General features: G+C 43.3%; 1 protein-coding gene across 2 annotated transcripts; it reads right to left on the bottom strand.

Annotated features, from left to right (window-relative positions):
* Positions 1-103: 103 nt before the first annotated feature.
* mbtps1 (membrane-bound transcription factor peptidase, site 1) lies at positions 104-25,463 on the bottom strand. Of its 2 annotated transcripts, none has more exons than XM_021597889.2 (22): positions 25,246-25,463; positions 22,331-22,895; positions 13,029-13,289; positions 9,641-9,859; positions 9,154-9,264; positions 8,804-9,030; positions 8,649-8,716; positions 8,396-8,498; positions 7,861-8,012; positions 6,434-6,595; positions 4,619-4,763; positions 4,333-4,521; positions 3,946-4,118; positions 3,655-3,770; positions 3,311-3,467; positions 2,826-2,950; positions 2,596-2,673; positions 2,366-2,506; positions 2,110-2,241; positions 1,853-1,979; positions 1,532-1,662; positions 104-919 (listed from the first exon to the last, which is right to left on the bottom strand). In XM_021597889.2, exons 2-22 carry the CDS (start codon positions 22,554-22,556, stop codon positions 705-707), a joined length of 3,258 nt encoding a protein of 1,085 aa, XP_021453564.1. In that variant the 5' UTR covers positions 22,557-22,895; positions 25,246-25,463; the 3' UTR covers positions 104-704. The 2 variants fall into 2 exon arrangements, with proteins under 2 accessions (XP_021453564.1, XP_036831046.1); XM_036975151.1 differs by lacking the exon at positions 25,246-25,463 and adding an exon at positions 25,018-25,033.

Raw genomic sequence — 25,463 nt, 5'->3', positions numbered from 1 at the left:
GTGACTTTCCACAATATACTTTAAACAGATGAATTACATTAGAAGAGTATGGAGAAAGCTGTGTGTTTTTTGAATGGCACACAATGCAACAATAAACAAGGGACCCAAGGCTAACGCTTTTTAATTGATGATATATTTGAAAAAGTTTGCCAAAGCTACTTCAATGACAGTTGGACTTCAACAGAATGCCTCACCAGGGCTCATTATATAAAATATAAAAACAAAGAATTAACAAATTAAGCAACCCATAATCACCTGAACAGAAAGAGAAAAAAGCAAGATCCAAATAAGTATTTCAAAACATCAGAATTTGTTTTCAATCCAGTTCATCTAATCTGACTTTAAAAGACCTTGAGGAAGATGAAACCAATCAGGGGATGACGCACAGATTCAATAAATACAAAAAGTGGACAGACACGTTTCATTCAAACTCCATTTGGTCAGTGGAATGAAAAGCTCTTGTGAAAAGTAGAGGCGAAAGAGGTGAGGTCCTGTGGGAAACATCCTTGTCTGTTTTGTGGGCTGCATATTGGGCTGCATATTTCAAAGTCAGACAAACACTGCTCATTAAATCAGCCATCTACCAGCCCCAACTGAAAGGCAGAAGCACACATGCAGTCAACACCTCAGTGGAGGCTAGTCTTCCAGAGTTCTGGGCCTTGTGTGCTGTGGCCCAATAGTCTGTGGTGGTTGGGAAGGCAGCCTCACACTGTAGGGTTTTTGCCTGTTGGTGCCAGTTGTTGCTGCTGTTGCTGCTGGAGGTACGTTGGACGTTTGACTCTTGGTTTCCGTCGTTTGGGCTTGTTCTTGGATTTGGTGAGCTGCACCACAAAGAAGGACAACACAACCATGGCTCCCAGGAAGGCAAACATGGGGATGGTCTGGCCCACTTCCTGGTTGTAGCGGCCTGGCATTATACCTGGGGAGAAAACAGGGGTGTCAGTCACACAGAGGCATCACGCGGTACATGACGATTGTCAACTATTATTAACAGTGACAAGACTGAAGAAACAGACCTCAGACATTTGAACTGTTTGTGCGCATATTTTAGCCCCTGTGCAGTTTTTCATTTTATTTAAAAAAATCATCACTATGTCTAATAAATCACAGTTTATTTCTTGAAAATAACTGCAATGATTGGGTACTTCAGGAGTACTCCGGGCAGCGCAAAATTCCGTTGGTGGTACAGTAACCAAAAAAGGTTGGGAACCACTGGTAGACTGCCTACCCCTCCAAAGTAGAAGGATACATATGCAAATAAAAGACTACTGGTCATTGGTCAGAATAATCAGATGTCATGATCCATCCCACCTGAGCAGGCTGAAATTCCATGCATCTTCTTCAAACAGCTCTTACACAAAAAGGGCATAATCATTTTCACAATTTCTAAGTATTACTTCGACCTCAGTGTGAAAAAAAAGTATTAAAAAACGAGAAAAATCACCTTTTTAACTGCACTTCCCCTTTAAACAAACTGGGTCAGTAAGGTGATTTGGAGTCAGTGATCATTCTGATTGGTATATATTCTTACCTCCAGGGATATCCCAGGCTCCACTCTCCCCAGGGGACAAAGGCCGGACCTGGGGTCTATAGTTTCTGACGTTAGGCAGCACCACTTTGTCCATGTCAATAGATAGCAGCTTCTGGTGCTTCCATAGGTTACTGATAACAAATAGAACCAGGGAGAGTACAAATACATGGTTAAACATTATTGAGGAGATTACCAGTTAAGAAAGAGTGGCATTATCCAACATAATCTCTCCATCTGTTTGATAGAGAATGAGAGGAAAGTCGGGAGAAGGAAATTAACACTACAGGAGTTAGGGACTTTGACAGGTGATTTGGCACACACCTGGGTGCAGTCTCATTGAGTGGCTGTGGCTTGGACCATGACAGGTGAGGGCAGGCAGGGAGTGGGCGGGGCTTTGGGTCTCCCAAATGAGCTTCTAATACCTTTGAGTAGCGATATAGGTGATTACCTGTGGAAGAGAGGAATAAAGGTACTGTATTAGCCATCATAGCAATTTAGTTTTAATTTTACTTAACTAGGCAAGTCAGTTAAGAACAAATTCTTATTTACAATGACTGAAGCTCTAGTGTTAGCCTTACCCTCCAGTCTCTCTGGCAAGGGACGGTCGGTGCCAGTGGGAGGAGTCACCCTGCTGTTGGAGTGGATGAGGCTGGGAGGAGTCATGCTGTAGGAGGTATACTGCAGAAGAGCATCCAGCAGCCAGAAGCAGTCTATGGGGGGAACACACATCAATGGTCAAAATCAGACACGAACTGATCACAGAAGAGGAGTTCAAACCTTTATTTCAGAAACAGTTTTATAGAGAACAAGGGAAACAGCAGGTGGATTCTCTACCTTTCTGCCTGTGACTGTCATCTATACAGTTTGAGTCTCCATAAAGGGCTATCCGACCTCCCCCTTCAGATGGTGTTTGGTACATTCCCAGTATGGGAACACCCTCCACAACCGCAGTCTCCTGCTTCAAGACCTCCAACCCTGAGAGGGGAGGGGTGGGGGAATATTCAGCAACATCCTCATGGTAACAGCTGCCAGGTGTGTTGTGGCAGTGAGTGTGTGTTATATACCTTGATCCTTTAGGGTCTTGGCAATCACAATCCCATCCTCTGGAAACTTTGCAATACTGCACCCTGATGCATAATACACTGAGAGAGAAGAGTTTAAACATTACACTAAATAACATATCATGAAGTAATCCATCTAATCTGATTCATTTCTAGATTTACACAATGTATTTCAAAATGAGTGACACAGCAAGTGAATGAGGGTGTGTAAGAGTGTCAGAGTGTGTTCTTACTGTCATGGTCTGCCATGGTGAAGTCTCCCTCATAGAGCCCATCACTGAAGGCCATCCCCCATACAGAGATCAGGTCATTCAGAGCTGGCACATTGGCGCCCCCTGTGTCTGGCATCCACCATTGCCTGAGGGGAATATTTGATGTGGTTGAAATACTATAACTACAGGGACTGCAGGTTATGAGTCAACCCACGCATCACTAACACACATTAGGTTGCAGAGGCAGGAGCAGAGGGCAGCAGCCAATGAGAAGTTTAGGGGGTAAGTTCCTTGCACAAGGGAACATCGACAGTGGGTGGCCGAATCCCAGTGAGATTTGAACTGGCAACCCTCAGATTGCTGGTCCACTTCTCTAATCTCAAGCCTGCCGCCTCCCCCTATAGTCACAAGGCATGATGCCCCATCGGTCCATTGATGTTTGAATGACGAATTTAGATCAGGAGGGGGATATAATAGGAGCTACACAGTGGGGTTGAAATACCTACCTGGTGTTTTCATCATAGAACTTGACTTTCCTCATGACAGAGGTGTTGTACCAGTCACTGAAGACAATGAGAGACAGTCCCTTATCAATGTCTCGCCGCAGCTTGGTTATCTCCTCAGGAAAGTACTCCTCTTCACTGTCCACCATCATGAATGTCCCTAAACACACAGGAGATGTCAGCCGAGACCAGACAGAGAAAAACAATAAGCTATGCATGCAGAGGCACTAGAATTATTGCTGTAGGCAATGACAGAGAAGCCATTTATTCATGTGCTGCTCTCCCATATCCCACTTTAACTTGTTTTTAGATTAGAATCAACTGACAAAGAGCAAAAATACTCTCACCATATTGACTAGCATCAAAGCAGGTGATGGGTGCACCCAGGACCTCCACAAAATAACCCATACTCCTCAGGTGCTGGTACATGTCCCTGAAGTTGGTGTGAATGTGATCTCCATTCCTACAAACGATTCAGAAAAAAACAACATCAAGACACCAATTGCTCTTATGGCACGTTTTAAGAGTTGCACTACAGACGGCAACTTACCCCAAACAGCCAGTACACCTGAAATAGCCTAATCTTCTTTCTTAAAACTAAAATGATACTGAGGTAAATAGTTGTCCGAAGAACTCACCAGTCCAATGGGTCATTCTTCATGCGCAAGTTATCGCGAGGGAAGTAGCCAGGTGGATAGCGCAGGTTGTGGTACTGGTCCCACAGAACCCTCTTACTACGAGGAGGAGTGGGGACTATTTTCACCTTGACTGGCAGTTTAACCGTAGAGGTCATCTCCCCACCCACCTCAGACTGAGGAATTAGAAAATAATGAGGGTCAGAACATTGACCTTTGACCCAGGACACATGTTAACTCTAACAGTAGTATCCAAATATAGCTTTTTTTTAAACTGTATGATGCTCTCTGGTTACAAATCTACATAAGAGGATGTCAGTGTGATATTACAGAAATCCCATAAAAACAGTGAAAGGTAACTATGTGAAACAGATCCTTGTTGTTACTCACATTATTCCCAGCAGGCGAGGCCACGGTTACCATCACATGACCCTGGGCAATCCCTTCCCATGATGCAGCTTTCTTGGCGACAGAGATGGAGACGGCCAGATATCCAGCCCAGGGCCAGAGGACTGGCGAATAGGAGACTGCCACATCAATGTGGTCACCATTCTGCGGTAGGTAAGGCTGCCAGATGGGCTGGAGGGCACAACAAAGAAACAGCATAAGAAACAGCATCAGATAAATGTATATTCATGTTTTGACATGAGACACAAAGCCTTCAATATAAAAGTACCTTGTCCAAAATCCTGCCAGTCACACCCATGCCATTGAGGATGGTGACGTTGACGATGGTGGGCATGCCACCGTAGTAGATGGGCTGGGAGCAGTAGGGCCACATGTAGGGGCACTCAGTCAGGTCGATGTAGCTGGGACTGAGACTAAAGACAAAACAAGATCAAATCAACATGAGATCAGGTTAGAGTTCTGATTATTGGACATTGCTAGAACCTTTCAAAGTAAAAAAAGAGTGAACATTTAACATTAGATGTGACTTGACTGTAGAGTGAATACTATGTAAAGTGAGTGCGTGTTATGATGACGAGCGTGCAGAGCGTGCGTGTTATGATGACGAGCGTGCAGAGTGTGCGTGTTATGATGACGGGCGTGCAGACAGAGCGTGCCTGTTATGATGACGAGTGTGCAGAGTGTGCCTGTTATGATGACGAGCGTGCAGAGTGTGCCTGTTATGATGACGAGCGTGCAGTGTGCCTGTTATGATGACGAGCGTGCAGAGCGTGCGTGTTATGATGACGAGCGTGCAGAGTGTGCGTGTTATGATGACGAGCGTGCAGAGTGTGCCTGTTATGATGACGAGCGTGCAGAGCGTGCGTGTTATGACGACGAGCGTGCAGAGCGTGCGTGTTATGACGACGAGCGTGCAGAGTGTGCGTGTTATGACGACGAGTGTGCGTGTTATGATGACGAGCGTGCAGAGTGTGCGTGTTATGATGACTAGCGTGCAGAGTGTGCGTGTTATGATGACGAGCGTGCAGAGTGTGCGTGTTATGATGACGAGCGTGCGTGTTATGATGACGAGCGTGCAGAGTGTGCGTGTTATGATGACGAGCGTGCAGAGTGTGCGTGTTATGATGACGAGCGTGCAGAGTGTGCGTGTTATGATGACGAGCGTGCAGAGTGTGCGTGTTATGATGACGAGCGTGCAGAGTGTGCGTGTTATGATGACGAGCGTGCAGAGTGTGCGTGTTATGATGACGAGCGTGCAGAGTGTGCGTGTTATGATGACGAGCGTGCAGAGTGTGCGTGTTATGATGACGAGCGTGCAGAGTGTGCGTGTTATGATGACGAGCGTGCAGAGTGTGCGTGTTATGATGACGAGCGTGCAGAGTGTGCGTGTTATGATGACGAGCGTGCAGAGTGTGCGTGTTATGATGACGAGCGTGCAGAGTGTGCATGTTATGATGACGAGCGTGCAGAGTGTGCGTGTTATGATGACGAGCGTGCAGAGTGTGCGTGTTATGATGACGAGCGTGCAGAGTGTGCGTGTTATGATGACGAGCGTGCAGAGTGTGCGTGTTATGATGACGAGCGTGCAGAGTGTGCGTGTTATGATGACGAGCGTGCAGAGTGTGCGTGTTATGATGACGAGCGTGCAGAGTGTGCGTGTTATGATGACGAGCGTGCAGAGTGTGCGTGTTATGATGACGAGCGTGCAGAGTGTGCGTGTTATGATGACGAGCGTGCAGAGTGTGCGTGTTATGATGACGAGCGTGCAGAGTGTGCGTGTTATGATGACGAGCGTGCAGAGTGTGCGTGTTATGATGACGAGCGTGCAGAGTGTGCGTGTTATGATGACGAGCGTGCAGAGTGTGCGTGTTATGATGACGAGCGTGCAGAGTGTGCGTGTTATGATGACGAGCGTGCAGAGTGTGCGTGTTATGATGACGAGCGTGCAGAGTGTGCGTGTTATGATGACGAGCGTGCAGAGTGTGCGTGTTATGATGACGAGCGTGCAGAGTGTGCGTGTTATGATGACAAGCGTGCAGAGTGTGCCTGTTATGATGATGAGCGTAAAGAGTGTGTGTAATACCTGGCCTGGGGTTTGTAGCTGTTGAGGATCTGGTAGGCTCTGATGAGGTCCAGTTTTCCGTGGCCCTGTTCAAACATGTTGACTCCAGGGAGCCTCCGTGCTGAGGCGATCAGAGCCTGCTTCATACTGGCTGGGTTCACCAGCTCTCTGTTCAACACCGTGCTGTAGGAGGGACACGGCTGGGTTAACAACTATTACATTAGCTTTACATTATGTTTCAATGAAGATAGGACATATGAAGCAAGAGCGACCATCTGACTCAACAGCTTGCTATGAGAAAGAGAGAGGGATGATGATGTTTTAGAGAGAGATGTAGATAGGTGTAATAAACCAATTTGTAAGAGACATGAGAAGTCTGGATTAAACTGTCTGGATCTTAAGAGAGACCTACATAAAATGTGTAGAGAGAAAGTGAAAGTGTGTCAGCTCCTTTCCTGGAGGGAAAGTAGATTGATTCTGTTAAATGTCTGTGTCCTTGTTGTTTTGAAGTGAAGGATATCTATTGACGTTTCATTTATCCCAGAGTCCACGGGAAACACAACAGCATCAGACCACTTATACACAGACAGTACAGTCTGACCGTTAAACTGTAACTGCATATCGAACCTGAAGACTGTTGTTACAATTTATCAGCCCTTCCGGACTCTTAGTCTGTCACTAACACTGCAAATTAGGTTTTCATGGTCTCTTAGAGAAATGCTGCTGAGTACGGTCTATTTCAGAAACTGCAGAACTAGACCACCTTATCAATTGGATGCTTTAATGCTACTGCGCTGAAGCTAGCTAATGTTTGAACACAGAAAATGTATGAAAACCCATTGAGATATGTATGTCTTAATGGTAATTATTGTTCAACATAACATGGCAGTAAACTGCTTTGGCCAGGTCTCAGCATTTCACTTAAAGTAATAATGGCTTCAGTATGGCATGCAACAGCCAATCCTTAAGACAGCAAATTACTTTGAGAGTTCCATACCTGAGGCAGACCGTATCAGGTGTGTAATTTATGGGGTGACGTTATTCTGCTCCCAGATAAAAAGCAGAAACTCTCTCACAAAGATGGCTGAGATTAAGACCATGAAAAACATCTGGAACAACAGTGTTATCTCCAGTGAGTGCGTGTGCGTGCTTGTGTAGGAGGTGAGATAAGACCACATGATAGGGAGAGGCCAGGGGAAAAGGGAGGTGTAGACAGCCAGGAAGGGTGGTGGAGTTAGAGCAAGCAACAACACCGTTTTTTCAAAGTTACACATTCGCTGGTTATGTAAACATTGCGTAAACATTGCACCTCCACAGCCATCCTGGGAACTGGGTCCTTTGCTCCTTCCATTTCAAAAGCAGAGTCATATGGCTTAGGTGACTGATGGAATATGTTTTTTTTTAACAACCCTGATGCAGCTGTAAGGGTAGTCATTGAAATGACTTACCTCACCAGTAGAGTCACAGCTCCTGCCACCACAGGTGACGCTACGCTAGTCCCTGAGAGAGAGCGACAGCCCTCCTTCATTCCTGAGCCCCTCACCCCAGAGCCATAGGTCACGATGTCAGGCTTCACTCTGCCATACCCCCCAGGCAGCTCCTAAAACACAAGACAGAATCATGTTGAATAAAGAGTGGGAGAGAGGCAGTATAGGAGAAAGAGTGACAGAAGAGAACATGGGACAAATCCTACAATGTTTGCATTCCTCATTTACAGTATATGTCCCACAAAATGCAGGCTATGAAGTGCCACATGCTTCAAGGTCTGAGCACAGAGCACATTGAACTCCTCCATCTCAGTGTTTTTCTATGGCAGAGACGGGGGCTGCAGATCACAGGGTTAGATGTCTAGTCTGGGACTGATAACAGGAAGGCTGGGGAACAGAGTTCAGTTTACTCTGACTGGGAAAGGGTAAGAATACACTGAGATAGACATGTGAGAAGGTACTCAGGGTTATGCTGTGGGTTGTGAGGGAGACATACCCAAGTGGTCATCCCCCGGGAGGAGAACCTGGCAATGTTGTCCTCAAAATCAATCCCACCGACCCCAATCACATCCATCTGATCCGCTGGGTTGTTGAGGGTGCTAGGATACACAGGGATAAAGTATCGTCAGTAAAAACTCTATGATTACATTTATTTGGTTCATAATAGCTCTTCAAACTAATCAGTATCTTGCACCAATCAATACTACATCCTCTAGACCGTCACCTCTCCTCCCAAGGTCAGAACATACCCATAAAGTGGCCCATCGTTCCCAATGGCAGAGACCATGATAACCCTGTTAGCAGTCAGCTCCCAAACCTGGCACACACAAACACACATTTTGATCAATTCAGAGTGGGAAACACTAACGGCTTCGGACAGCTTCGGGCATCTTCTTTTAATCACCTTATCAACAAAGGGGTGGTCCATGAAGTCTGGACCGCCGATGCTGAGGTTTAAGACATCAATCTTCTTCAGAATGGCATAGTTAAAAGCATCCAAGAACCAAGAGGTGTATGACACCTGATTGTTGGTGAACACTCTGAAGATGTGAAGCTCAGAGTCTGGGGCAAAGCCCTGACACTCTCTCATGCTGGCAATGACCCCTGCTACAAAGGTACCATGACCCAGCCCTGCAGAGAAAAATATACCAAATGTAGTGAGTGCAATGTAGCACAAATAGACATCCACTCCTCCTCAAAAGCAAATCCCATCACTAAGCACTACCAGAAATCTTGACCAGAGCATTATCTTACCATCATCAAGTGTCTTTTCATTGGTCCAGTTGGTTCTCTCCTTCACATTCTTAAAATGTGGATGTTTCTCACTGAGTCCTGTGTCAAAAACAGCCACCTTCACCCCAGAACCTACACACAAAGAATACAGATATTTAGAAACATGCAGGCTACAGAAGACATGTTAGTGTAAACCCAGAAACACACAAGGGAAAGGTCAGTTGTACAACTGAATGCCTTCAACTGAAACGTGTCTTCTGCACTTAACCCAACCCTTCTGAATCAGAGAAGTGCGGGGGGCTGCCATAAATCGACATCCACGTCTTTGGCGCCCAGGGGACAGTGAGCACCCAGGGAACTGCCTTGCTCAGAGGCAGAACAGATTTTTACCTTGTCAGCTCGGGGATTCGATCCAGCAACCTTTTGCTCTAACCACTAGGCTACCTGCAGCCCACAAGTGTTTATACACTAATAGACAACCAGATAAACACACAGTGTCTGTCCTCACCGGTGTATCCCATCTGCCAGAGGACATCTGCCTGCAATATCTGGGCCACGTGTCGGGGGATGGCCCTCAAAAGCCTCCGGCTGGAGTGGCGGCCCGTGGCGTGCCAGAAGCCGAAGGCCAGAGACAGGCTGGTCCGGCGCAGCGGACGGGACGACTGCCACGACTGCCACTTTTGGGTCCAGCGGGTGTCGTTGTTGCAGGTTGCCCCAGGATCCGGCACTGAAAAGAAGGGATGACAAGAGAGGAAAACATCAAGAACAAGATCTTTAAAAAACACAATCAATGAAAAGCCCAGGAGCGCAAAACAAACATTCAGTTATACATTGGTGTGTGCACAATATTGAGAGAGATGGATAGCTCCCAATGTGATGTGTAATATCTTGATCCTGTATGCAGTGAAGCAATCTGCTGTTTTCATTTCAAATCAAAGATCTACAGAATACGCCAAACCGTGATTTCTGACTGAATCTGGATGATGATTAGCTACTGTACTGAGTTTATCATGCAGAATACATGAGGTTGTTGAACATGATTGGGTTCAAAAGCAGATCGCTCACTCAACAGCGACCAGACCACTACAATAATCAGAGTCAAGAGAGGGGTGATGGTGGTGGGCAATTAACAAGCACCGCTGATCTAATCATGTGAAATGGCCCTACGGCAGTAACAGTTAGTCCTCTTCTCACTGGCAACTGCTCAGTGACACTGACAGAGCTGCTGATGGCTCCTCTAAGAAGTCTAATTACACTGAAAAAAATTAACAACAAGCAACAATTCATAAGGATTTCAGTCAATTGAAATAAATAAATTAGGGCCTAATCTATGTATTTCACATGTCTGGGAATACAGATATGCATCAGTTGGTCACAGGCACCTTAAAAAAAAGGTAGGAGTGTGGACCAGAAAACTAGTCAGTATCTGGTGTGACCACCATTTGCCTCAGAGTTGATCAGGCTGTTGATTGTGGCCTGTGGAATGTTGCCCCACTTCAATGACTGTGCGAAGTTGGTGGATATTGGCGGAGCATCGATCCAGAGCATCCCCTAACATGCACAATGGGTGACATGTCTGGTGAGTATGCAGGCCATGGAAGAACTGGGAATTTTTCAGCTTCCAGGAATTGTGTATAGATCCTTGCAACATCGGGCTGTGCGTTATTATGCCAAAACATGAAGTGATGGCGGCGGGTGAATGGCACGACAATGGGCCTCAGGATCTCGTCATGGTATCTCTGTGCATTCAAATTGCCATTGATAAAATGCAATGGTGTTCCTTGTCTGTAGCTTATGCCTGCCCATACCATAACCCCACCATGGGGCACTCTGTTCACAACGTTGACGTTCTTCGGTTGTGCAAACCCACATTTTAATCAGCTGTCTGGGTGGATGGTCTCAGACCTGATGTGGAGGTCCTGTCCTGGCGTGGTTACACGTGGTCTGCAGCTGTGAGCCCGGTTGGACGTACAGCCAAATTCCCTAAAACAACATTGGAGGTGGCTTATGGTAGATAATTTAACATTCAACAGCTCTGGTGGACATTCCTGCAGTCAGCATGCCAATTGTACACTCCCTCAAAACACTGCCACAGATGTCTCAAGTTATGTGACAACACTGCACATTTTAAGCACCAACTGTCAGAGCAGTTCACAGATTACTGCACCTGTACATAGCCCACCTATAATTTAGCCCAAACAAGTACCTCTTTCCCTACTGTATTTAATGTATTTATTTAGCTCATTTGCACCCCATTATTTGTATTTCTACTTTGCACATTCTTCCACTGCAAATCTACCATTCCAGTGTTTTACTTGCTATATTGTATTTACTTTGCCACCATGGCCTTTTTTTGCCTTTACTTCCCTTATCTCACCTCATTTGCTCACATCGTATATAGACTTGTTTATACTGTATTATTGACTGTATGTTTGTTTTACTCCATGTGTAACTGTGCCGCTGTGTGTCGAACTGCTTTGCTTTATCTTGGCCAGGTCGCAGTTGTAAATGAGAACTTGTTCTCAACTGGCCTATCTGGTTAAATAAAGGTGAAATAAAAAAATATATATTTTTTTTTAGAGTGGCCTTTTATTGTCCCCAGCACAAGATGTACCTGTATAACAATCGCACTGTTGAATAAGCTTCTTTTTATGACACCTGTCAGGTGGATGGATTGTCTTAGCAGAGGAAAAATGTTCACTAGCAGGGATGTAAACAATTTTTTTTGCGTATGTAAAATTTCTGGGATCTTTTAATTCAGCTCATGAAACCAACACCTTACATGTACCTTACATGTACATGAACTGAACTAGGCTGTATCACAACCAGACGTGATTCGGAGTCCCATAGGGCGGCGCACAATTGGCCCAGCGTCGTCCTGGTTTGGCCGGTGTAGGCCGTATGTTTTAAATAAAAATGTGTTCTTAACCGACTTGCCTAGTTAAATAAAAAAATACTCTGGGGTGGAGGGGGGGCTCCAAAGTGCCCAGACATAGCACTCTTTCATCCTAGGAGAGAGACTTCTACCAACCCGCAGGCACAAACAGAGCTCTCCTTTCTGCCAGCCCCCCACCAGTCTGGAGCTGCCCTACTGCTGGTTAGTACTCAGGGGGTATGTGTTGCAAGATATATGATCCCTACTAAACGTCTAACGCGTCCAAACAACACAGAAGGACAGAACAGAGCACTGAAACGGCCTGGAGCATTACAAAGACACACTGACAAAGACACACTGTTCAGTTTGGTGAGCAGACGTGTGTGAGATCAAACGGTTTCATGAAACAGTTTCAATCGAGGGACAATAAGATGGTGAGTTTACAAGGGGGAGAGGTCAAACGTGACTGAAAGGCAGCTATACGATATGACACACACGTATGGGGGATATGGGGATGGTCCAGAGACGGGTTAGCTGAGAACGTCACAAAAATGATATGCACACTTCCAAAGGGCAGAAGGCCGAGTGTTAAGGTTCTGAACGGCCTGATAGCTAGCAACAATGACAAGAAACTGCCATGTGGTGAATAATAAGTGGCTAGTTTCAGCTCATTTGATCCATGTCTTGTTTTGAGGTGTTTTGACTGATGCCACATATGCTAATAAGGCAAACATTTGCTAGCTGGCTAACCAACGTCTAACAATGTATTTGAGAGACAAGTGCTTATTGCGCAACTTTATTTATGTTTTCAATAAACATCGGAGGCAAAATATAGTTTACAATCTAAGCCAGTCCTGTCCGTTTTGCCCCATAGTTGCGCATGCGTCGGGTTTGTTTCTAAACACCCAACCCATCTAGAAGACAAAAGCATAAAATATGTGGATCAGTTAAAACAAGAAAAGCAGGGCTGAGCAAAATATGTGTAAATATTTGACTATAAGAGGCAAAGACAGAGACTCACAGTCGGGTGTATAATTGAGTGTGCGGAACACCTTGCGCTGGGGAGTGACCCTCTTGATGTAAGGGTGGTCCTCCAGGGTGAGCAGGCTGCTGTGAGAGGCCTGGCGGATCTGCACCACCTCAAAGTCACTAGGGAAGTCACTGGCTGGGTTCTTCCGGGGCACAATGCGCCAGTCCAGGGCCTCGGAGCTCTTCAGAGCACTGTTGATGAAGTGGCTGCGTGCCTTGGCTGTAAAGTAGCCATTAAACGCCACAATGTATTCTGTAGAAAGAGGAGAGAACATGGTAATCGTTAAGTATCTCCATGGCAGTTGCGCTTCTGGCTGTGGGAGATTCCATGTCAACAGATTTATATGTGGCATTGCCATTTGGGGAGAGAGATAAAGGTAAAGCTGGAATAACTCCATTGGTTTAACTTGGCAATCGCTGAGATTTTTGTACATTGCAGTCACTGTAATATTCTTGTCTCTAGAACAGGGACGAGCAACTTTGATGGCGGCGGGGACCACAAAAAAAAATCTCTACTCACCAGTGGCTCACAGGGCTGTGTACCTACACATGCAGTCAGGGCCTGCCCAAGCCTTTTGGCCCCTCCCGTAGAGAAAATGTTGCCTTTTTAAATCAAGTTTAACACAATTGTACAAATTTTGCCATAGGGCGGCGAGAAGATTGCCATTTTTTAAAACTAATTCCTTGCAATTCTACACATTTTGCCATTACTTATTCCATATTAATATGATAACGGAGTGAGACGTCAGCATGCTTGAGATTGGCTGGCACCTAGCCGAAGTCAGCTAGCTGAACCGAACGAGTGTGCTCGCATACTCCCTTAACACTAGAATCAGCATTGGCCACTGACATTTGATTTTGTAAATAAAATAACATTTAAAATCAGCCCACCCCCAAAAAGCTGTCCTGTTCTTTTCCTGACTATTCCTAAATGTTTGTATTTTACACTGCTCATGTCAGAAGTATTTAGAGCCTTTAGCTGTTGTTTCACACCTACTCCAAACTTAACCCGCCAAGACAATAGTAGGATGTTGGTACCCAGCCAGGCGCTAATGTGTCTCTCTCTCTGACAAATGGTCAAAAATTACTTCAAAATGGTATTTAAATTAGGCCTAACTGAATGATAAGGAGGGTGAAGAGGTTACGTCAATTTAGAAAGACAGTGTAATGATGAGCTTGTGTTATGCCTATCAGCGTTGCGCTTGTTCATTTGACCGTGCGCTTTGGAGGTTGATACCATTCTCTTTTATGTTTTACTATGTAAAAAGAAGCTGTTACAGGACTGTTCTATTTACTGTAACTCTTACTAATGGAATGTACCGTAATGGAAAAACAAACATGCTGTGTTGCAAAAGGCCTTCAGAATAATGCAAAACATATCCTTGACTCTATCCAAGTCAGTCAGCCTGCATAGCAGGCCCATAGAGACTACACCGAAACTAATCTCACACATACAAGTTAGCCTATAGACAATAATAAATTGACAATCTGTTGAGTGACAATATTAGGCCTCAGTTCTTAAATTGTACATGAAGAGATGGGCACCTTGTAATTTAAAGATGCAGGGAAAGGATCATCACTTTATCAAATCCTCCTTCAGTCACATGCAGGTAAAATTGAGATTTCTATACAGGTCTCAGAAAGAGTATATTGTGCAGTTTGTTACGCCTACCTTTGTCAAATAACTGAATTCAAGAGGTGCAGCTCTATTTCCAAATTTGACTTTTTCCAAGAATATCCGTGCTGTCTATCAATTCAGCACATGACCACTCGTGCAGCAACATTGCTCTAGCTACTAAGCAAAAACTAGTAATATAATTAAAATATGCTATTTATTTACACAATTCATCCTTTACAAATTGTTCATGCACTGGTGCCTTTGTTTAGGAATACAGAAAATAATTTCACCTATGCACCTGGCTGATCATATCTTTTTAATTTCTACTTTGTCAAAAGAAGCTGTAACTGGACTTTAATTACTAAATCAAACCCACAAATAAAGTTGATCAAATGAATTACACTGTAATGTTTTTATTGTAAGGGGAATTAAAATAGGCTATAGGCTTGTTTTTCTAGGACTTCGTTGAATTATACAAAACCAAACCTTGACTATTGAAACAAATAACTAATGTTATTTATACATTTCCACAAATATGTAATTCATCTTTTATAATAGTTTATGCACTATTTATCAAGCATTGATGCTTAGATTTGCTACACCTTGCAGGTTGATATGCATCTGATGGATAAGCAGGTACGTTCTCTAGTGGGTACTTATAGGGTGAAAGGCCAGGCGGTCCTAGAGTCAAAAGACCTTCGCTTGAAACACGAGAAAAAAAGTGGCAATACTACAGTTTGTCAATTGAGACGCCATAGCCAGCATACACTTCCTCAAAATGGTCAGAATTAATCTAAGATAACTCAAGAAATCTGTCATTAATTTTGACGTTTTTTGCAGAGGAGATCTTAGTGGCACAATTTTACAAAAACAAGTAATCTCTCGTTGAATGACAGACTTTATTGAATAATCCCTACTGTTGACCAATCACTGACAAAGGGGCGTAGACTTTGGCTCCAAACTTCAGGGTGCCTACAGAAAAACGAACAAAAACGTCAAAATGTTGTCATAATATATGCACGAACTCTTCCGGCTGGGAAGCATGCAGACACCTTTACAAAATCAATGGGGGCGCCCCAATCCGTAATTAAACCATGATTATTAAAAGGTTAGATAGCTGGCTACACTAACTGACCAATCTAAAAATGTTTAGCTGACATGGGCTAATTAAGTGACCATCAGTGAATGACATGAGAGAAACTGCTGATGCACATCCAAATTTCAAAATTGCATCTTGTGTATTCTACAGTAACCGACTTGAGTCCCCTCCCAAAAAAACGGTATTTTGGGGGGGGGTTTGGAAATTGATCCGCGGAGCTACAAATGGGGGGACCGCGGGCCGCCTGTTGCCCATCGCTGCTCTAGTTTTGTTTTTAAACTCCCAGTGACCCTTCAACTCTGCACCTCCCTCCGATAACAAGAAAACAGTGCTGCATTGTACTACCAGTTCCTCTGCCATCTTCAATGCAAGAGATACGACTTTTCTACAAAGCCCTGTAAATTCTGACTGACAAACAATTTTAATAACAATTAACTAGACCATAAAGTTATTTGGAATTATCACAAAACACTGAGCAGAAGCAAATAACCAAATCAGAGAAATAAAAGCAAATAAGAACAGTCTTGGTTGACAAAAGGTACATGAGGGAGGAGGATGTGTTCCCTGTAATACACTGTGTTGAGATTGCCTGAAATGATGACAAGCTCAGTCCGAGGCTGCTGTGACGCCGCCCCCAGACCATAACGGACCCTTCCACCTCCATATCGATCCCGCTCCAAAGTACAGGCCTCAGTGTAACGCGCATTCCTTCGACAATAAACGTGAATCGGACCATCACCCCTGGTGAGACAAAACTGCAACTCGTCAGTGAAGAGCAAATTTTGCCAGTCCTGTCTGGTCCAGCGACCGGTGGGTTTGTGCCCATAGGCAACGTTGTTGCCGGTGATGTAAGGCAGATCCTCACCAGACAACAGACCTACAAGCCCTCAGTCCAGCCTCTCTCAGCCTATTGCGGACAGTCTGAGCACTGATGGAGGGGTTGTGCGTTCCTGGTGTAACTCGGGCAGTTGCTGCCATCCTGTACCTGTCCCGCAGGTGTGATGTTCGGATGTACTGATCAGCGTACAGGTGTTGTTACACATGGTCTGCCACTGCGAGGACAATCAGCTGTCCGTCCTGTCTCCCTTTAGCGCTGCCTTAGGCGTCTCACAATACGGACACTGCAATTTTTTGCACTAGCCACATCTGCAGTCCTCATGCCTCCTTGCAGCATGCCTAAGGCACTTTCACACAGATGAGCAGGGAGCCTGGGCATCTTTCTTTTTGGGATTTTCAGTCCGTAGAAAGGCCTCTTTAGTGTCCTAATTTTTCATAACTGTGACCTTAATTGCCTACAGTCTAAGCGGTTAGTGTCTTAACGACCGTTCCACAGGTGCATGTTCATTAATTGTTTACGGTTCATTGAACAAGCATGGGAAACAGTGTTTAAACCCTTTACAACAAAGATCTGTGAAGTTATTTGGACGAAACGTCCTGAAAAACTTGTTGGCTACTTTTCCTTCATTCTGCAGTCCAACTCATCCCAAACCATCTCAATTGGGTTGAGGTAGGGTGATTGGGGAGGCCAGGTCATCTGATGCAGCAACCCATCTCTCTCCTTCTTGATCAAATAGCCCTTATACACCCTGATGGTGTGTTGGGTCATTGTCTTGTTGAGAAATAAATGATAGTCCCACTAAGCCCAAACCAGATGGGATGGCCGTATCACTACAGAATGCTGTGGTAGCCATGCTGGTTAAGTGTGCCTTGAAATCTGAATAAAAATCACAGACAGTGTCACCAGCAAAGCACCCCTACATCTCGTCCTCCATGCTTCACGGTGGGAATCACACATGCGGAGACCATCCGCTCACATTCTCTGCGTCTCACAAAGACAGTGGTTGGAACCAAAAATCTCAAAATCAGACCATAGGAAAGATTTCCACCGTTCCAATGTCTATTGCTTGTGTTTCTTGGCCCAAGCAAGTCTCTTCTTATTTGTGTCCTTTATTGGTGGTTTCTTTGCAGAAATTTGACCATGAAGGTCTGATTCACAGAGTCTCCTCTGAATAGTTGATGTTGAGATGTGTCTGTTACTTGAAATCTGAAGCATTTATTTGGGCTGCAATTTCTGATGCTGGGAACTCTTAATGAACTTATCCTCTGCAGCAGCGGTAATTCTGGGTCTTTCTTTCCTGTCGCAGTCCTCATAAGAGCCGGTTTCATCATAGCAATCGATGTTTTTTGTGACTGCACTTCAAGAAACCTTCAAAGTTCTTGAAATTTTTCAGATTGACTGACCTTCATGTCTTAATGTAATGATGGACAGTCATTTCTCTTTGCTTATTTGAGCTGTTCTTGCCATAATATGGACTTGGTCTTTTGGCAAATAGGGCCATCTTCTGTTTACCACCCCAACTGACTAGCTCTAATGCATTAAGGAGGAAATACATTCCACATATTAACATTTAACTTCATTGGGATAGGGGGCAGCATTTCCACTTTTGGATGAAAAGCGTGCCCAGAGTAAACGGCCTGCTACTCAGTCCCAGATGCTAATATATGCATATTATTATTAATATTGGATTGAAATCACTCTGAAGTTTCTAAAACTGTTTGAATGATGTCTGAGTATAACAGAACTCATTTGGCAGGCAAAAACCTGAGAAAAAAATCCAACCAGGAAGTTGGTTTGTAGTTTGTAGTTTTCCAACTCAGCCCCTATTGACGATACAGTGGGATATTGGTCATCTTGCACTTCCTATGGCTTCCACTATATGTCAACAGTCTTTAGAACATTGTTTCAGGCTTCTACTGTGAAGGGGGGCTGAATGAGGGGAATGAGTCAGAGGCTTGCCAGCAGCCACGAGCTCGTGACGTGCGGTCATGTGAAAGTTACCTCGCGTTCCATTGCTTTTCTACAGACAAAGGAATTCTCCGGTTGCAGCATTATTGAAGATTTATGTTAAAAATATCCTAAAGATTGATTCCATACTTCGTTTGATATGTTTCTACGACCAGTAATATAACTTTTGGGACTTTTCGTCCGACCTGTCCGGTGGACTTGGATTTGTTTACCAAACGCCCTAACAAAAGGAGGTATATGGACATAAACAATGAACTTTATCGAACAAATTAAACATTTATTGTGGAACTAGGATTCCTGGGAGTGCATTCTGATGAAGATCAATGGTAAGTGAATATTTATAATGCTATTTCTGACTAATTTTAACTCCACAACATGGCGGATATTTCTTTTGGCTGGTTTGGGCAGAGTGCCGTACTCAGATTATTGCATGGTATGCTTTTTCCGTAAAGTTTTTGAAATCTGACACAGCGGTTGCATTAAGAAGAAGTTTATCTAAAGTTCCATGTATAATAGTTGTATCTATTATCAATGTTTATTATGAGTATTTCTATAAATTGATGTATCCCTCTGCAAAATCTCTGCATGTTTTGGAACAATTGAACATAACACGCCAATGCAAAATTTGATTTTTGGATATAAATATTAGAGGTCGACCGATTATGATTTTTCAACACCGATACCAATGCCGATTGGGAGAACCCCCCCCCCCCCAAAAAAAAACGATACCGATTAATGTGCCGATTTTAAAAATGTAAAATGTATTTGTAATAATGACAATTACAACAATACTGAAAGAACACTTAATTTAATATAATACATCAATAAAAATACATTAAGCCTCAAATAAATAATGAAACATGTTCAATTTGGTTTAAATAATGCAAAACAAAGTGTTGGAGAAGTAAAAGGGCAATATGTGCCATGTAAAAAAGCTAACGTTGGTGGTTCCTTTTAACATGAGACTTCAATATTCCAAGGTAAGAGGTTTTAGGTTGTAGTTATTATAGTATTTATAGGACCATTTCTATCTATACCATTTGTATTTCATATACCTTTGACTACTGGATGTTCTTATAGGCCCTTTAGTATTGCCAGTAACAGTATAGCTTCCGTCCCTCTCCTCGCACCTACCTGGGCTCGAACCAGGAACACATCGACAACAGCCACACTCGAAGCAGTGTTACCCATTGCTCCACAAAAGCCACGGACCTTGCAGAGCAAGGGGAATAACTACTCCAAGTCTCAGAGCGAGTGACGTTTGAAAAGCTATTAGCGCGCACCCCGCTAGCCATTTCACATCGGTTACACCAACCAGTTACACCAGCTGATAGGCTTGAAGTCATAAACAGCGCTGTGCTTGCGGAGAGCTGCTGGCAAAACGCACGAAACTGCTGCTTGAATGAATGCTTACAAGCCTGCAGCTGCCTACCATCGCTCAGTCAGACTGCTCTATCAAATCATAGACTTAATTATAACATAACACAAAGAAATACGAGCCTTTGGTCATTAATATGGTCGAATCCGGAAACTATCATTTCGAAAACAAAATGTTTATTATTTCAGTGACATACGGAACCGTTCTGTATTTTATCTAACGGGTGGCATCCCTAAGTCTAAATATTCTTGTTACATTGTACAACCTTCAATGTTATGTCATAATTACATAAAATTCTTAGTTCGCAATGAACCAGGCTGCCCAAACTGTTGCATATACCCTGACTCTGCGTGCAATGAACGCAATAGAAGTGACAATTTCACCTGGTTAATATTGGCTGCTAACCTGGATTTCTTTTAGCTAAATATGCAGGTTTAAAAATATATAGTTCTGTGTATTGATTTTAAGAAAGGCATTGGTGTTTATGGTTAGGTACAGCCGTGCAACGATTGTGCTTTTTTCGCAAATGCGCTTTTGTTAAATCATCCCCCAGCGTTGCATCAATTATATGCAACGCAGGACACGCTAGATAAACTAGTAATATCAACCATGTGATATTATGATTGACTAGTGATTATGATTGATTGATTGTTTTTTATAAGAGAAGTTTAATGCTAGCTAGCAACTTACCTTGGCTTCTACTGCATTCACGTAACAGGCAGGCTCCTCGTGGAGTGCAATGAGAGGCAGGTGGTTAGAGCGTTGGATGAGTTAGCCGTAGGGTTGCAAGATTGAATCCCAGAGCTGACAAGGTAAAAATCTGTCGTTCTGCCCCTGAACAAGGCAGTTAACCCACCGTTCCTAGGCCGTCATTGAAAATAAGAACGTGTTCTTAACTGACTTGCCTAGTTAAATAAAAGGTGTAAAAAAAAATAATAATAATAGGCGTCCAAAAATACCGATTTCTGATTGTTATGAAAACTTGAAATCCGATTAAAATCGGTCAACCTCTAATAAATATGCACTTCATCGAACAAAACATACATGTATTGTGTAACATGAAGTCCTATGAGTGTCATCTGATGAAGATCAAAGGATAGTGATTCATTTTTATCTATATTCCTGCTTTTTGTGACTCCTCTCTTTGGCTGGAAAAATGGCTGTGTTTTTCTGTGACTTGGTGGTGACCTAACAATCGTTTGTGGAGCTTTCGCTGTAAAGCCTTTTTGAAATCAGACACTGTGGCTGGATTAATGAGAATTTTATCTTTAAAATGGTGCCTAATACTTGTATGTTTGAGAAATTTGATTTATGAGATTTCTGTTTGAATTTGCCGCCCTGCAATTTCACTGGCTGTTGGCGAGGGGTTCCGCGAGCGGAATGGTGGTTTCACAGGTTACGGCACACCTGTTAATTGAAATACTTTCCAGGTGACTACCTCATGAAGCTGGTTCAGAGAATGCCAAGAGTGTGCAAAGCTGTCATCAAGGCAAAGTGTGGCTACTTTGAAGAATCTTAAATATAAAATAACATTTCTTGGTTACTACATGATTCATAGTTTTGATGTCTACGTTATTATTCTACAATGTAGAAAATCGTTTTAAAAAATAAAGAAAAACCATGCAACGCGTAGGTGTGTCCAAACTTTTGACTGGTACTGTATGTGTTGGCACAGCAGAGACATAAAAAACACAAAACAATTCCTTATTGACTCTGCACAAGGTCCTTCAAATAATCTTGACCCCTTAGCCCCACCACTCTGTCATGATGACCTCTCGCCCTGTTTCACAATGCACTGCTCTCACTGGGTCACTAGGAATTCGTAAAAAGGGCTGTAGCACAAAGGACACATTCAGCCGCAGGCCAATATTAAGGGGACAATAACTATCACGTTATATTCTGGCATGGCGTTTTGTCAGCCTTGTCCACAGCAGGGCTGCAAAGACAAGCATCCAGACAGACTACTCTGACTGGACCTTTAAGAGGAAGGAGGGGAAAAGGGGTGGTTGTGTACTCTCTGGGACAACAGCCATTGAATACCCCAACACTGTTTGCCTGCCAAGCCTGGAATCTCCAGCCAGGTAGAGTAGTGTAGAAAAGCTTGACTGTGATCGTCCTGCAAAGGCTCACATTGTGTTGTTGGTCTGTGGTCAATGGGTGGCAATTCATTAAACACAAACACCATAAAAGAGAAAAATACACTTGACTTGCATGTCATAAATGGCAATCATCTTAAACAAATCATGTGTGACCTGAAAATCTCTCAAACATACTGTGGCTGACAGAGGAAATATGCATCCATCAGTCTGTTTCAATTATTGTTTACACTTTCACAATGCTTTAAATGTGTTCTAGTAAAAGCTTGAGAAATACAAATAGACAACAGCACTTACCATGTTCAACTACTTTGGTGGAGAATTCCAGCTTCACAGTGAGACTTGAGCAGTTGGAACTGTGATTCCCATCAGGGTTGGGAGATGAAGTGGAGGTGGATGCGGTCCCATCTCCTCCCTCTGTCCCCACTAGAGGCAACCTGCCACATAGCAGGGCCACTAGTAGCGAGAAACATATACGCACCAGGGTCATGGTCCAAGCAGTTATTTTCTGTTCACCACCCATCAGAAATAGTCTTTATCCCTCCAAGCCCAGAGCAGGCTTCCTAGCAGCCAGGGGCAATTGTTTAACATATGACAAGACAAAAAATAATGCTGATATGGCAATCATCCATCAACAGAGCAGTTCGTGCCCAAAGCTCACAGATGTCTTCATTGCACACGGCCTGATCTTTTCATTTCTTTCTGCGTTTCCTCTCCATCTTTGAAGTCCAGCGTGTAGATCAGTCCTTCAGCCAGGCGACTATCAAAGGATACATTTTTACACACTGAGGAGATCCAAAGGCTGATGAGGAAGGTGGGTGTTTGGCCTAGAGTTCCACTGCAGATATTTTCCTCCAAATACCTGGAACGAAATGGAAGACACTGTAGTATTAACAGGACATAATCAAATCTAGCCTAATGCACACATACTTCAGCAACTTGATGCTTTCCCTTCCCCAATCAAATCCATCTACTTCAATTCTATGTAGTTTTGGAAGGTGGGTGATGACGCTTTCTCATGTCAACGTTATGTTGACACAAGTGATCCTGTCAGACTTTACAGCCCTAATACAATGTAATTTCAGTATTGAGTTACAAGGCAACATAAATTCAGAATGGGTTGGTCAAATGGATCTTAACCATTTTCACTGCCGTTTTCAGGGAGAGGACCTCCACTCTCGCACAGAGTCTACTATAAATCTGGAGGAATGCCGAAACACGCAAACTCAGCCACAAAGGCTTGGCCCCAAGGGGGAAAATCAGCCATCATTAGGATAGGTCAGGGGCAGCCTTAAAACCCCACCCCATCAATAACAGACCCTGGACAGGTGGGGTATAATTTCCTTCCGACAGCCTGAGGCATGGACCAGTGGTGTATTCATTCAGCAGATTCTGTTGCAAAACATTTCTTAAAAGGAAACAAGGAACTAAACAAAGAGAGATCTTGCCTGAAAAACTTATCTTGAATTGCATTGAATTCTACATCGGGCAGAAATGAGCATTTGAATCAGGAAAGTTTCCTCTCATGACCTCTACAAGCCTGAATGTTGAATAAGAGTATATATCACCTCTTGTCCGTGCAGTTATTCCTTTGGCGGTAGGAATGTGTGACAATATATCCACAGGAAAGTATAATTACATCAACTTTTCAAAGCGCATTCAAATTTATAAGCTTGCACAGAAACCATGTAAACGCAAGTATGCAAGCATTTATTTTTATATTGTGTACATTATTCAACATTCTGGCTTGTAGAGGTCGACCTCTTAAAAACCTCTTCTGACCGATGTAGAATTCTATGCAATTCAATGTTTCAAAGTTTCCACCTGAATTTGTCCCATAGAAACTCTCGTTTTGCTCTGTTTGCTAACATTTGGTTCTTAAATTGAACCTTTATTTAACTAGACAAGTTAGTTAAGAACAAATTCTTATTTACAATGGCAGACTTTTACCTTGTCAGCTCAGGGTTTCGATCCAGCAACCTTTCGGTTACTGGCACAACGCCAGTAACTGGCCCAACGTTTTCCGTAATGAATACACGCCAGTTAGATAGTGGCACTAAGGTAGCCTCTCTTCCAGAAAAATATGGACAGTTGTGCACACCAGATGGGCCTTTCTGAGATCCAAACCAAACCACTAGTTCTGACTCCGGCTGGGAACATGGTCTGCGGATGTAAATTAGGGCTGTAAAGTCTGACAGAACCACTTGTGTCAACATAACGTTGACATGAGAAAACGCTACCAAACCTCTCTGGACAGCACATCAACCCCCTCTAACCTGGTGACCAAAAATAAATGTGTGTGTGTATAATATATATATATATATATATATATATATATATATATATATATATATATATATATATATATATATATATATATATATATAAACCATATGACTCCGAACTTTACTTAGCAAATGAACCGGGACACCAGTCTTATTTTCAACAACATAACTGTGGTGAGTTGTTCGATAAAAAAAATTGATTGCTACATTGATGGGCAACTAGTAACGTACAGTTTAGTTGAGCATTTTCCAATGTGATGACATTTGATATGCTACCTGTATCAACGTCAATCTTTGATATGCTAGCTAGCTATTACAAGAAGCAGATGTAAATAAAAAGTGGCAAGTGTGAGTATAACTAACATTAGGCTAGCAAACAATGTGTTGTTTGTCTAGTTCAAACGTTTTGGGAGATTTCCTTAATATATTGTCAAGCAACACAGGCTATCTAGCTATATTTTGTTGTTGTTTATTAGCTAGCTCTATTAGCATCATCGTTAGTTAGCATCATGATAATGGATAGCTGGCTAATAATGGTAGTGTTCAAGTCAGCCCCCTCCCCCAAAAAGCTAGCTAGTTAGCTAACAAAGCAACTAGCCAGTTAACGTTAGCTAGCTAAACGCACTCGTTAAAAAAACACGCTGTTGGTAGTGTTATGCTGTATAGCTAGTCAGCTATTGTAGCACGTTGATAAAATACCTTCAATTGCCTAGCTTGTTCGCAATTATTAGATTACTAACTAGCAAGTTGTCTAGCCACAGTAGCCGACAGTGTCAACACACCACTGTTTATCTCGTATTGTGAAACGCAGCTAACCTAACGTTAAAAGACTAGCTATTAACGTTACATTTCAACACATGCGTACGCCAGCCAGTATCCTGCTAGCTTAGATATAATTTTACCTGGCAGACAGATATAGCTACTCACCTTTAACGTGCTTGACGCCAGCATGAATAATGCAATTTCATATAATCTTGTATGACGTTTTGTGGTGAGGTAGCTGGCTTGGTCTCAAACAAAACCAATAACTTCACGGCCGCAGAACACTAACGTTCAGCTAGCTAGCTAACCATATTTTTTTCCGCTAGCTAACCATCGTCATTCTGCAACAACACATCATGGCGTTCGCACATTTGTTTGTGCAT

The sequence above is a fragment of the Oncorhynchus mykiss genome, chromosome 1 (assembly GCF_013265735.2).
Source record: "Oncorhynchus mykiss isolate Arlee chromosome 1, USDA_OmykA_1.1, whole genome shotgun sequence".
In the NCBI taxonomy this organism is placed as follows: Eukaryota; Metazoa; Chordata; class Actinopteri; order Salmoniformes; family Salmonidae; genus Oncorhynchus; species Oncorhynchus mykiss.
The sequence above is the reverse complement of the archived record's forward strand: the minus strand, read 5'-3'. Positions and strand labels throughout refer to the sequence as shown.

Bases quoted from the DNA above. Each gene is read 5' to 3' on its own strand.
- mbtps1 (XM_021597889.2), bottom strand. From the start codon at position 22,556: ATGGGTGGTGAACAGAAAATAACTGCTTGGACCATGACCCTGGTGCGT. The intron at 9,860-13,028 runs GTGAGTCTCTGT...CCTTCTTTTCAG, and splicing joins ACTCAATTATACACCCGACT to TGCCGGATCCTGGGGCAACC. The intron at 3,771-3,945 runs GTGAGTTCTTCG...AATCGTTTGTAG, and splicing joins AAGAATGACCCATTGGACTG to GAATGGAGATCACATTCACA.